The 14,013-nt window shown below is 46.2% G+C and overlaps 1 protein-coding gene and 1 long non-coding RNA gene across 5 annotated transcripts in view; one reads left to right on the forward strand and one right to left on the reverse strand.

Moving 5' to 3' along the window:
* Window positions 1-14,013, reverse strand: part of LOC142243720 (uncharacterized) — a 109,023-nt gene that overhangs the window by 48,926 nt on the left and 46,084 nt on the right. The gene's annotated exons all lie outside the window — the stretch shown is intronic.
* LOC142243766 (uncharacterized) lies at window positions 11,991-13,229 on the forward strand. The gene is made up of 2 exons (XM_075315966.1): window positions 11,991-12,374; window positions 12,509-13,229. The coding sequence occupies exons 1-2, from the start codon at window positions 12,172-12,174 to the stop codon at window positions 13,227-13,229; spliced, it is 924 nt and encodes a 307-aa protein (XP_075172081.1). The 5' UTR covers window positions 11,991-12,171.

Consider the following 14,013-nt stretch of genomic DNA (forward strand, 5'->3'; position numbering starts at 1 on the left):
CTGTCTGTGCTCTGGACATATCAGCACAGTAGTGACGTCACCGCTGTGCTGACGAGAGCACAGACAGCGGGAGGGACAGTGATGAGAAGCTGCGCTGCGCTGCTTCTCATCAGCACTTTCAAATATACCGGCATCGGTGATCTGTGATGCCGGTACATTTGAATGTGTGATCCTGGGCAGGGGGCCCGGTGCTGGCGCTGACACCGTAGGCAACTGCCGCCAGGCCCCGCCCCCAGAACATGGACCCCACAGCAGTGCAGGGGGAGGTTACTGGAGAGTAACAGAGATGCGGGGGAATGTGTGGGAGGGTGCAGGGAAGGGGGCGGGGCTCATCGCACTGTACCCGCCCAGCAGGGCGGTAACATGCTGTTCCAGATTTGCATGTCAACATGGACCTGCCCATGTTGACATGAAATGACCGGAAGCAGCAAAATCGCGGCAGGAGCGGTCACATGACCGCTCTGAGCCGGGGGAGAGGGGCTGACAGCAGGGCAGGTAAGTGGTCTCTATCTACTTACCTGCCCCAATGTAGCCCAATAGGGAAATAATAAAAAAAAGTCAAAAGAAGCCGGATAACCCCTTTAAGTTCATCTGAGGGAAAATGTTCTTACTTTTACTAGCAGCTACTTTTGCTGCTGCATCTGCTCTATGATTACCCTTGGCGATAGGGTCTTGCCCATATGTATGTGCTTGACATTTAATGACAGAAATCTCTTTGGGAAGATGTATAGCATCCAGTAGCCTTGTAATCTCTTGTGCATGACTTTTCCCGAGTACCACTAGCCGTTAGGAAATTTCTCATTTTCCAAAGTGTGCAAAGTCATGGATTACACCAAATGCATATCTTGAGTCCATGTATATGTTCACTCGTTTGTCTTCTGCTAGCTAACATGCTTTTGTGAGTGCGACTAATTCTGCTCTGTGTGCTGAGTGTGGTGGATCCAAAGATTCCGCATGGATCACCTCATGATCCTACTACTGCAAATCCAGAGGTTAACTCACCAGTGTCAGTTTGCCTGTGACAACTTCCATCTACATATAGCACTAGCTCTGGATTGTCAAGTGGTTCTTCGTGTAGATCTAACCTGGGCAATGTCAATGTTTGCGTGTGAAGTATGCAATCATGCGTGTCCTCTTGTGCTGTTGTGTCGCCCTGGACAAGCCAGGGGACACAGGTAACAGCACACACCCCCACCCCCAGCAGTTCACAGCAGACATCCCCTAAGTGACCTGTTTTCTGCCTCGGGCTCAGACTGACACACCAGGTGGGCGGAGTGAGGAGAGGGGGACGCCCACCCAGGAGTGAGCTGGCTGGAGGCAGGAAACAAGCCCAGTAGTCCTAGGAGAGGAAGAGAGACGGTCTGCAGAGAGGCAGACGGAGCCAGGGGCCTAGGTTGGAGCCTAGGGCCTCGTAGAGAGAGTCCGGCAGACGCTAAGTGCCGTCTGCAGGGAGCCGGGGAGACAGCTGGTGGAACCGCAGGTAGCCAGGGCTGGGCAGTGGCCCCCCGGTACGGAGTCAGGGAGCCAGCTGGAAGCCGGAGTGCAGGAGAAAGGGGCACGGAAGTGGATGAAAGGACTTACACCATCAACTGGGTCAGGGGAGAAACAACAACCGCAGCCGTCTGGGGGTACCCGTCCATCCAGCCGAGTGTTTTACTAAAGACTGTGTCGTGTTTACTGGCTGAGTGAGTACCACAGTGCCGCAAGGCACAGCGCTGCCCCTGCGCCCCTGCACCTCCACAGGCCCCATACCCGCCTGCCCACCATCACAAGTCCATCCCTGGGCCCCGGGAGCACCACCACCCCTACCCACGGAGGGGTTCACCAACACCTGGCTGCTCCGTACCACCACTCCCGGGCTTCCCATACAGAGCAGCGGTGGTGTTAACAAGTCACCACAACCGTGGGTGGCGTCACGGACAATAACTCCCCAAACAACCCCCATTTTCACTCACGGGCGAGGAGCGCCGCTCGAGAACCCCCGGAATCCGGCCCACCGCTCGAGCCACCACTGAGCAGCAGCAGCCGGACCCGAGCAGTGGGGGTGAGCGCAGTGCTGACACCCTCCTCCCCGCCCACGACAACTTGGCGTCACGGACAGGATCCTACCGCTCTGCCGTTGGGTAGAGGTGCGCCTTGTGACCGCCGGAGGTATCCGGCTGAAAAATTGTAAAACCGCCATCTTGGGCGCGAAAATTTCCCGCTCGAGCGTCTTCCCCGAGCAGGAAAGGCGCGAAAGTGGAGCCCCGCCCCCTGAAGTAGCAAGTGCTGAAAAGAAGCTAAGGGGGACAGGATGGCGTCCGGCCGCATGTGAACCGCGGCTGTGGAAGCAGGGACGCCAGGACTCTGCCAGCATTTGGTTCCTGGAAGAGGCCGCCGCAGTGATGCACCGACCCGTTACCCCTGTTACCGGTAGCGGAGCCCGCAGCGTCTGTGGGGGAGGACCCAGACCTGGGGTCCCCAGGCCTCACCTTTGTCACCGCCCTGCCACCGGCCCCGGCAGTCCGCCCGGCCGCGACGGAGATGACGACGGCTCCGGCAGTCCGCCCGGCCGCAACGGCAGCAAAGTACCGGTCCCGTTGACCAACCTGGAGCCGTTTCTGGACTGGGGTCAAGGGGTGCTGCCTGGGTTTTAGGGGCAGCACCAAGGCTAGGTTGATTGGGTGGGTGACTGAAGGACCCGTTACACTGTTACTATTAAAAGTGTTTGACTGTTATTGCAACGTTAAAGTAATGTGCATCCCGTAGTGGGAGGATTGCAAATGCTGTGTTTGATGTTTTGATCTTTTTCAGTTTAAAAGAAAAATAAAACCGGTGATGGACGGGCAGCCCGAGGACGGTCTGCATTTTGCTAAGGGGGAATGTGTCGCCCTGGACAAGCCAGGGGACACAGGTAACAGCACACACCCCCACCCCCAGCAGTTCGCAGCAGACATCCCCTAAGTGACCTGCTTTCTGCCTCGGGCTCAGACTGACACACCAGGTGGGCGGAGTGAGGAGAGGGGGACGCCCACCCAGGAGTGAGCTGGCTGGAGGCAGGAAACAAGTGGAGTCTAGTCCTAGGAGAGGAAGAGTGAAGGTCTGCAGAGAGGCAGACGGAGCCAGGGGCCTAGGTTGGAGCCTAGGGCCTCGTAGAGAGAGTCCGGCAGACGCTAAGTGCCGTCTGCAGGGAGCCGGGGAGACAGCTGGTGGAACCGCAGGTAGCCGGGGCTGGGCAGTGGCCCCCCCGGTACGGAGTCGGGGAGCCAGCTGGAAGCCGGAGTGCAGGAGAAAGGGGCACGGAAGTGGACGAAAGGACTTACACCATCAACTGGGTCAGGGGAGAAACAACAACCGCAGCCGTCTGGGGGTACCCGTCCATCCAGCCGAGTGTTTTACTAAAGACTGTGTCGTGTTTACTGGCTGAGTGAGTACCACAGTGCCGCAAGGCACAGCGCTGCCCCTGCGCCCCTGCACCTCCACCGGCCCCATAATCGTCTGCCCGCCATCACAAGTCCATCCCCGGGCCCCGGGAGCACCACCACCCCTACCCACGGAGGGGTTCACCAACACCTGGCTGCTCCGTACCACCACTCCCGGGCTTCCCATACAGAGCAGCGGTGGTGTTAACAAGTCACCACAACCGTGGGTGGCGTCACGGACAATAACTCCCCAAACAACCCCCCTTTTCACTCACGGGCGAGGAGCGCCGCTCGAGAACCCCCGGGATCCGGCCCACCGCTCGAGCTACCACTGAGCAGCAGCAGCCGGACCCGAGCAGTGGGGGTGAGCGCAGTGCTGACACCCTTCTCCCCGCCCGCGACACTGTACCTTGCAAGTGGGCTTCAATGTCATTTGCTTGTTCACCAATCTCTTCCTCTCTCTGAGACAAACTTGTCTCATAGGGAAGAAAAGTTGCCGGGTTCAATTTGGAACACCGCCATAGTGTGATGTGACTTGGTTGTAGGAGTGCCACCTCCCATCGAGAAAGCCTGGCTTGGGTCACATGTTTTGTCCTTTAATAGTTGAGCAGAGCATAGACAGAGTGTGGAGCCCACACGGTCAGAGGATGCATGAGCACCAGATCTGCTGACCTGTCCACGGCATATGCTGCTGCTGCAACGGCCTTAAGACACGCATGCATGCCACGAGCCACAGGGTCTAATTCATGCTGTAGTATGCAATGGGTCGTGTTGCGTCGTTGTGTTGTTGGGCTAAAACAGCTTGTGCATGGCCCTGCACTTCATGACAGAAAAGTTGAAAGGGTAGTCTGTAGTTAGGTAGCCCAAGTGCAGGGGCTGTTTGTAATGCCTGTTTGAGTTCTGCAAAAGTGGTTTGAGTTTCCTCTGTGTGCCCAAAAGGTTCTGTTACCGCATCTTTTGTAAGTGCGTAGAGAGGAGTAGCATACAGAGAAAAACATGGGATCCACCGTCTACAATACCCCACCATTCCCAAAAATCATCTCATTTGTTTCTTGTTCAGGGGAATGGAGAGTCTTTGTATGGCTTCGACTCTATCAGTCAAAAGGTGTCTTTGGCCTTGTGTAAGACAATGTCCGATGTATGTAACCTTAGGCTGACACAGTTCATAGTATCATAGTATCATAGTTTTTAAGGTTGAAGGGAGACTCTAAGTCCATCTAGTTCACCCGTAGCCTAACATGTTGATCCAGAGGAAGGCAAAAAAAAAACCCCAATGTGGCAAACAATTTCCAATGGGGAAAACATTTCCTTCCTTCGTCCACATCCAGCAATCAGACTAGTTCCCTGGATCAACACCCTGTCATAAAATCTAATATACATAACTGGTAATATTACATTTTTCAGGAAAGGCATCCAGGCTCTGCTTAATGTTAGTAGTGAATCACTCATTACAACATCATGCGGCAGAGAGTTCCATAGTCTCACTGCTCGTACAGTAAAGAATCCTCATCTGTGATTATGATGAAACCTTCTTTCCTCAAGACGTAGCGGATGCCCCCGTGTTCCAGTCGCAGGCCTGGGTGTAAAAAGATCTTTGGAAAGGTCTCTGTACTGTCCCCTCATATGTTTATACATTGTGATTAGATCCCCCCTAAGCCTTCGTTTTTCCTGTCTTGGTATTGCAGCCCACCCATTCCTCTAATAATCTAATAAGTTGCAATTTGGCTTTTGCTGCTTTGTGCCCATTCTCAGCAAGAAAGCACAGAAGGGTTTCCGTGTCTTTCAAGCTGTTCTCCTTTGAGGAGGAACACAACAAGAGGTGATCCACATACTGGATCAGAATCGATCTGCATGGGAACTGCAAATCTGCCAAATTGTTACCGAGTGCCTGACTGAAGATGGTGGGCGAGTTGAGGAACCCCTGGGGAAGCCTTGTCCATGTGTACTGCTGTCCTCTGTAAGTGAAAGCAAAAAGATACTGCGAATCAGGATGTATTGGAAAGGAAAATATAATTCCTCTAGTAATGCTGGAAAAGCCTGGTGTTTCCAGGCAGGTGTTTTAGTCATTAACCTGGTTTTCAATACATCATGCAACCCTTGTACAAATGTTTGAACCAAAATTATTCTTACCTCAGGTATCTCGCATAAATTTGCATCTGTACTTTGATCCTTTACTAATTGAGTAAATCTATGATATTGGTGGGGCAGAGGTTTGTGTACCCCTGATCAATCAATATTAACGTTTGTAGTCAGGGCTTAAGTCTGGGCTGCGTATACTAGCCGTCAGGTCGGGATATTGAGGAGGAGCCACACTAACCAGAGCCCCTTCTCCCTTCTTATCCACAGAATACGACTGGGGCCTGGTCTTTACCACCTCCCTGTCAGCCTCACTCAGAGGCGCAGTGGCCTCTGTACCTCAGGACTCAGGCTGTCGTATGCGGGCTCTATGGGCTTGTTCTAACAAACCTTGAGCTATACAAGCTATCATTGACCATCATCATCACAATTCAACATATTTAACATATTAGGCTTTGAATTGGCATATGATGATGTTGTAATAGGGGACATTGCTGCAGCTTTTTCTAAACAGGCATGGTGCATATCTTTTTCTTCTTCATTTATACAACAAGGGTATGCATACCTCCCAACCGTCCTGGATTCTGCGGGACTTGCACGCTTTATCAGGGCTGTCCCGCACTCCCGCGGCTCACAGCTGATGTCCCGGCTCCTCCCCTCAGTGAAGTGAATAAATTAAATGGATTTTCGGGGCGACCAGGAGTCGAACTCGGAGAGCTGTGAGTTCATTGTTTCAAAGGCAGCAGCTTTACCACTGAGCTACTGCCTGTAATGAAACCAATAGGAAGATTTTGTTATCTTGACCTATATACTGCAGGTGAGACACCAGAAGCAGGTTATTCAGCTGCAAAGATGGATGGAGGGATGGATGAATGGAGGTGTGAGGCAAATCCCGGGATATGAAGATGAATTATGACTCCAGTCATAATCCCTCATCACTCCCTGGCAGTGCCCCCCCTCCCTTCTTGTTCTCAGTGTTCCACTTACACCTCCATGGCCATGTCCTGTGATATGGAAATTAGGTGGCTTGGGGACAATGGACACAGGATGACTCCCTGCCGTGACCCTGTAGTGGGGGCTGCTAGCTAGTTAGCAAGGCTATGGAAATAGCCAGACAGAACGACTCCAGTAAAAAATGGTTCATATCTCGCAAGCCATATTTCCGATAAATATGGCAACCATAAAAATGGTGTCTCCGCATGCGGACGATGCCGGCACACCCTTTTTATGGGAGCAGGACATTGGGAAATGCCCCAGGCGTGATATCAGCCAATGGGGAACTGGCAGACAGGTCATGAGTCCCCTCGTTCTGTAGCTAAATTCATAACTGTCACAATGAGAGCATTGGCGTCCGCCTACGACACTCCCAGGCAAAGTTATGGCCCATATTCCATGTTGTGGATTGTCCATAACTCAAGCCAGGGGTGGAGCAGTGCTCCCTCTGAGGTCACTAAGGTAGGAGGGGACCTGGATTTGCCCAGGTTGATAACCCTACTTCGGCCATTTTCCAGTGTTCTTTTCGCTGGGGGCACGTGTAGGAAACATCTGTGGGAAGGATCCTAGAAACCTGGGTACAGCGCCCCCCTGTGGCCAGACGCAACAAGGTAACTGCTGGAACTGTGTATGCCTGTTTGTAACCCATGCTTTGATTGTAACTGTACTCTGACATATGTATATTCTGTAGATTCCCTATTGTATATATTGTAGTTTCTAGTGTGCTTTAGGCTGATTAAATTATATAATTAATCTTGGGCTGTTCTGTTATCTCGATCTTGAATCCCACGTCTGTGTGTTCGGCTAATAGTTACCGTAAATCGGTTGGTGGCAGCGAATTGTGCCAAGGATTATTGTGGGGAGGCCAGTGAGATTCGGGGAGATTTTATATATTCCGCCCGCGGAGGTCGGGGGAATATATACCTTACTCTCACCGGGGACCCTTCAATAATCGGCATAAGTAGTATAGCGGCCTCCTGGCTTATGGTCGGGCAATTCCATAATTGGCCTGACTATAAGAGGGGCGCTAGAGAGCGCGTCACGTGCTCTGTCTGTCGGTCGGGAGGTATAAAGGAGGGGTGACCCCCACTTGTTACCCCCCGATTGTGACGTACTGGTAGCCAGCGCGGGGGGATTTTTGAGTGACCCCCCCGGTGGTTTGTGACAGGAGGGATAGAGGGAGGGATAGAGGGAGGGATGGATGGATGATAGAGGGATGAATGGAGGGATAGAGGGAGGGATGAATGGATGATAGAGGGATGAATGGAGGGATAGAAGGAGGGATGAATGGAGGGATAGAGGGATGAAAGGAGGGATAGAGGGAGGGATGGATGGATGATAGAGGGATGAATGGAGGGATAGAGGGAGGGATGAATGGATGATAGAGGGATGAATGGAGGGATAGAAGGAGGGGTGAATGGAGGGATAGAGGGATGAAAGGAGGGATAGAGGGAGGGATGGATGGATGATAGAGGGATGAATGGAGGGATAGAGGGAGGGATGGATGCATGGATGATAGAGGGATGAATGGAGGGATAGAGGGATGGTTGGATGGATGATAGAGGGATGAATGGAGGGATAGAGGGATGAATGGATGGATGATAGAGGGATGAATAGAGGGATAGAGGGAGGGATGGATGGATGATAGAGGGATGAATGGAGGGATAGAGGGAGGGATGAATGGAGGGATAGAGGCAGGGATGGATGGACGTTAGAGGGATGAATGGAGGGATGAATGAAGGGATAGAGGGATGGATGGATGGATGATAGAGGGATGAATGGAGGGATAGAGGGAGGGATGAATGGAGGGATAGAGGCAGGGATGGATGGATGATAGAGGGATGAATGGAGGGATGAATGAAGGGATAGAGGGATGAAAGGAGGGATAGAGGGAGGGATGGATGGATGGATGATAGAGGGATGAATGGAGGGATAGAGGGAGGGATGGATGGATGATAGAGGGATGAATGGAGGGATGAATGGAGGGATAGAGGGAGGGATGAATGCATGGATGATAGAGGGATGAATGGAGGGATAGAGGGATGGATGGATGGATGATAGAGGGATGAATGGAGGGATAGAGGGATGAAAGGAGGGATAGAGGGAGGGATGGATGGATGATAGAGGGATGAATGGAGGGATAGAGGGAGGGATGAATGGATGATAGAGGGATGAATGGATGATAGAGGGATGAATGGAGGGATAGAAGGAGGGATGGATGGATGATAGAGGGATGAATGGAGGGATGAATGGAGGGATAGAGGGAGGGATGAATGCATGGATGATAGAGGGATGAATGGAGGGATAGAGGGATGAATGGATGGATGATAGAGGGATGAATGGAGGGATAGAGGGAGGGATGGATGGAGGGATAGAGGGAGGGATGAATGGAGGGATAGAGGGAGGGATGGATGATAGAGGGATGAATGGAGGGATAGAGGGAGGGATGAATGGATGATAGAGGGATGAATGGATGATAGAGGGATGAATGGAGGGATAGAAGGAGGGATGAATGGAGGGATAGAGGGAGGGATGGATGGATGATAGAGGGATGAATGGAGGGATGAATGGAGGGATAGAGGGAGGGATGAATGCATGGATGATAGAGGGATGAATGGAGGGATAGAGGGATGGATGGATGATAGAGGGATGAATGGAGGGATAGAGGGATGAATGGATGGATGATAGAGGGATGAATGGAGGGATAGAGGGAGGGATGAATGGAGGGATAGAGGGAGGGATGAATGGAGGGATAGAGGGAGGGATGAATGGAGGGATAGAGGGAGGGATGGATGGATGATAGAGGGATGAATGGAGGGATAGAGGGAGAGATGGATGAATGGAGGGATAGAGGGAGGGATAGAGGGAGGGATGGATGATAGTGGGATGGATGGATGATAGAGGGATGGATGATAGAGGGATAGATAGATACACGACAGATAATAGATAGATAGAGAGAGAATCATAGATAGATAGATAGAATCATAGATAGAGGGATAGAGATAGATAGATAGATAGATAGATAGATAGATAGGTAAATACTGTATATCAATGTTGGTGAAAGAGTCAGATTCATTTGTTCCCATAAAACTACTATAAAGAAATGAGGAAAAAATACAAATACAATTTTTTTTTTTTTTTTATCTTCACCACCTTGGAGTCAAACCAGCAACGTTCAAAACTTGTGTCCAGCAGCCTCCTAGCTTTCCTAGCTGCTCTAGCTGTTGAGCCACTAGGATTGATGATGTCAGAGGGAGGATTTCACATAAATAAACCTACAATGCAGCCTCTTACACAGCAGATTACACAGAACACAGCTACATTGTACAGAGCAACATCTCTATGTCCTGTAGTCTAGAGGGAGAGGAAAAGAGGATTTTTTTTTCTTCTAATAAAGTTACTAAAAATAATAAAAAAAAAATAGAATAATGTAATTTTATTGCACTTTTTTATAATATAATAAACATCACAAATCAGCAAATAACATGGACATATTTGGTGTCCCTGTAATCGTAATGACCTGAACAACACAGCGATCAGATTATTTATGGGGATCGGTAAATGGCGGGAAAAAAAAAAGGCGCAATTTATTATTTTTCTTTATTAAAACCCATAAAAAATGTAATAAAAATGGATCACTGAGGCCGTGTTCACACATAGCGTAAATGCTGCATTTTTTCTGCAGGTGTCCGCGCCACGAGTGCAATAACAATGTCCTCTGATTATTGCGTGTTTGCGATATTTTTTATACATTGTCCCCCTTATTTGATACATGTTTGTTGCTGATGTGAATCCTGAAGCTTATAAAGAAAGAAACACCAAATCCGCACAGTTCAGCGGCGTCTTTCCACGCACCAGGAGCGGAGATTTCAAGACGTCTCATCCACTTTGCTTGGACAATTAGTCCATATTCACATGTAGTGTAAATGCTGCATTTTTTTCTGCTGTTTCTTTGCACATTTATTCTGCTGTGTTTAATTGTCCAAGTAAAGTGGATGTGATTCCATGAAAAGACGCCGCTGAATTCTGCGGTTTTCGGGGGGGGGGTTTCTCTGGAGGTTTCTATGTGGAGCTTAAAAAATGCAGGAAAAAGCTTCTCTGTACAATAAAAACACTTAAAAACGCAGATTCACATCTGAACCAAAAACGCATTAAATAATGGAGAAAAGGCAGAAAAGATGCAGCAAAAATGGAAAAAACAGAGAAGATTGTTATTGTGTAGTTTGGTGAAGACAGAAACAAAAAGAAACAGAATTTATGCAACGTGTGAACACGGATTTATAGGCACAAATAAGCAACATGTCATATAGTGACACAGAAATATAAAAAAATTCTGACTGCTATGAATATAAATGAACAGTCCGGGATATCTGCTGAATGACCCTTACTGCCAAATGGGTGTGGCTAGGGGTGTGGCTAGGGCGTGGTCAAAATTTGTCCCTCTTTCCTTTCTTGAAAAGTTGGGAGGTATGGGGTATATACTGTAGATTTTAATTAAGTTACATCTAACGTGCCCTTCATTGGTAGGTCTGCAACCACAGACCTCCACCTATTCCATATAGCATAGGCAGGCTGACCATATGTATGTAACATATGGATCATCGGGCTCCCTGCTGAAAATTGTACACACTTGGTTTCCTTTATGGGTACCTTGCCACACTTGGCACAGTTGCCTACTGTGTTCCCCATAATCCCGTGGGAGTCTCTATTGGAACACAAAATGTGGGTCTCGTCAGACCAACTCGCTCCTTTATGAGTTCAACAATTATCAGATACTTATCTTAAGATATTCTTAAACTTATCAGCATATAACTCTAAGGCTATGTTCACACTTTGCGTTTTCACCTGCGTTTCCGCTGCTTTTAGAGTCAGTTTTGAACTGCAGCGTTTTTGTGCCCAAATGCATGCGTTTTGATTTTCCATTAAAGTCAATGAGAAATCATGAATTCTTGTACACACTTTGCGTTTACAAACGCATGTCAAAATTTGCATATGTTTGGTCAAAAACCATGCGTTCAGAAAAGGACCCTGTCAATTGTTTTTGCCTTTTTAGTTACGTTTTCATCACATTGAAGTCAATGAGAAACGTACTAAATGAACTTTTGTCAAAATTTCATCCGTCTCATATGCGTTTCATAGTCATATGAATTGCGTTTTGAAAATCATGAACACAACTATGTAAATTCACCAATGACCACCCAAATAGTTAATTTTGCGTCACATCCGCTTAACAATAAATTGATCCATGTGCAAACAAGTTTGCTGCACAGATCAGAAACATTGTGTGCTTGCTCCATCAAAGCAGACTATAATATACAACATGACTTGGTATAAGCGCTTGAGATTGGATGTCTCCAAACTTATTAGTCTGGTAAGTTGTTTTATTTATTTAGGATATTAAATGTGTAATCTCCTAAAATAGGAAGATTTTGATTATATACACGATATTATATTTATTTTTAAAATATCAAATAGAATAATATTATATTTCTTTTTAAATTTTTTCGCTAACTTAAGGTTGAATCAATGCCATGTTTATGGGATCCCACGTCGCCTGAGTACATGCAAAAAAACAAACGTGACGAAAGCTGGTTATTGATCTGTCAAGAATTATATCCCCAATGGCATGAGGCAAATAAAAGCCTCCAAACTAAGATTGGTATGTGTTTAATTTCAATTTGAATACTAATCTTCATTAAATATGTTACATTTTAGCAAAAAAGTTTATAATTTAAATTTCTTTAAATACATAGAAAAAGATGTACGGAAGCGATGGAGATCAGTCCGTGACAGATTCAATAAAATCAGATTTGAACCTGGTAAAAGTGGATCCTCGCCAGTTAAACCAAATTTTATTTATTATAATGAATTGAAATTCTTAAGTTCTGGCCGCGTTTTAAGACCGTAAGTGTTAATATTTTTCTAAATTTTATATATATTAAATGAAGAACAAAAATAAAAAATTTGAAAATACATTTTTTATTAGAATGCCCTAATTTTTTACAAATATTATTTTTAATTTTTAATACAAAATAAAGGACCGACGGAAATATCGCTCCGAAAAAGAACATGGATAGATCACAAGATAATATCAATCCTGCACAAATACAACCAGCCATTGAGGAAGAAATTAATACCGAACAAACACATCTGGAGTCTGATGTTGAAACCAGATCATTGGAACCATCTGTTTCCAATACAAATCAAGATCCCCAACCTGTGAGTTATCAGAAAGCAAAAGGAAAAAAAAAAATTATTCCAAGCAATAAAGAAATAAACCAAGATCAATTAACAAATCAAACTATTGAAATATTAAAATCAGCAACCCAAGATGATGAGTTTGACAATTTTGCCATTAGTGTCGCTTGTCGTTTAAGAAAATTACCTGAAAAAAAAAAAACCTCTGCATGTATGACTGCTATCTGTGGTTTATTGGCCTGTTTTGAGGATGAAGGTAAATTTCCAACAGGTGGTGAAATAGTTCATCTTTGTGAAAAAACATTTGAACAGAAATCCAAACCATTAGTTCTAACTCAGTCACAACCACATTTCCAAACAAACAAACAAAGAGTTGGTTTGTATTCTGAATGTCCGGATACATATTCTGCCCAAAATATACAACCTTATAACCCTATGAAACAAAGCAAAGAATATTCTCAATCTATTAGTGAGAATTATCACACAACTAATATTTTGAGAAATAGACCAAACGAACAAATGTCTGGTTTTTACACAAATGAATTATTTTCACAGCCATGATTTAGTCATTTTGGTTTTTATTTTTTTGCAAAATGGTTTTTTTCTCCAAAAAAAAACAAAATAAAAATTGCATGTACAAAATGTAAATTTAATTATGATGTTAAACCATTTTCATTTGAATTAAAGATAGGATGATTTTGGTTTAGTATTTTGCAAACAAAAATACATAAACCATACTTATTATTAATACAAAAATGGAAAAAAAGTATACTCTTTGTTGGCTTTGCTTTTTCGTGCATTTGTTTGATGATATTGAAAAAATAAATGTCATCCCTTTAAACAAAAAAACTTTTGAATCATTTAATTGTTATTTTGCGGTTCAGCACCAACTGCACGGTATTGCCAAGTTAAGGCACCAACATCACTCATGAAATAATCTGTGAATTGATCTCTCACTGATACTCCTAAATTATTTAATCGACCAGATATTGAAGGACAAGGATGAAAGTTTAATGGTATTTCTTCCTCGTTAATTTCAAATCTGTATTTTCGCAAAAAATTATGTAGAACACAACAACTTTTAATAACAAAATCAACTGTTGATACATTTAATTGTATTGGGGTATGTAGAATTCGCCATTGGCTACTCATTATTCCAAATGTGCATTCTACATATCTCCTTGCCCGGCTCAATCTGTAATTGAATATGCGGCGGGGAACATCTAATCCTCGTCTTGGAAATGGACGTAGGAGATTTGGTAAAAGTGGAAAAGCTTCATCTGCCACAAAAACATAAGGGAAAGTAATTTCTGAGCCTGGTATTGGTGCAGGGGCAGGTATGATT

The sequence above is a fragment of the Anomaloglossus baeobatrachus genome, chromosome 6, assembly GCF_048569485.1.
Source record: "Anomaloglossus baeobatrachus isolate aAnoBae1 chromosome 6, aAnoBae1.hap1, whole genome shotgun sequence".
Lineage (NCBI taxonomy): Eukaryota > Metazoa > Chordata > Amphibia > Anura > Aromobatidae > Anomaloglossus > Anomaloglossus baeobatrachus.

Bases quoted from the DNA above. Each gene is read 5' to 3' on its own strand.
- LOC142243766 (XM_075315966.1), top strand. From the start codon at position 12,172: ATGTTACATTTTAGCAAAAAAGTTTATAATTTAAATTTCTTTAAATAC. The intron at 12,375-12,508 runs GTAAGTGTTAAT...TACAAAATAAAG, and splicing joins TCTGGCCGCGTTTTAAGACC to GACCGACGGAAATATCGCTC.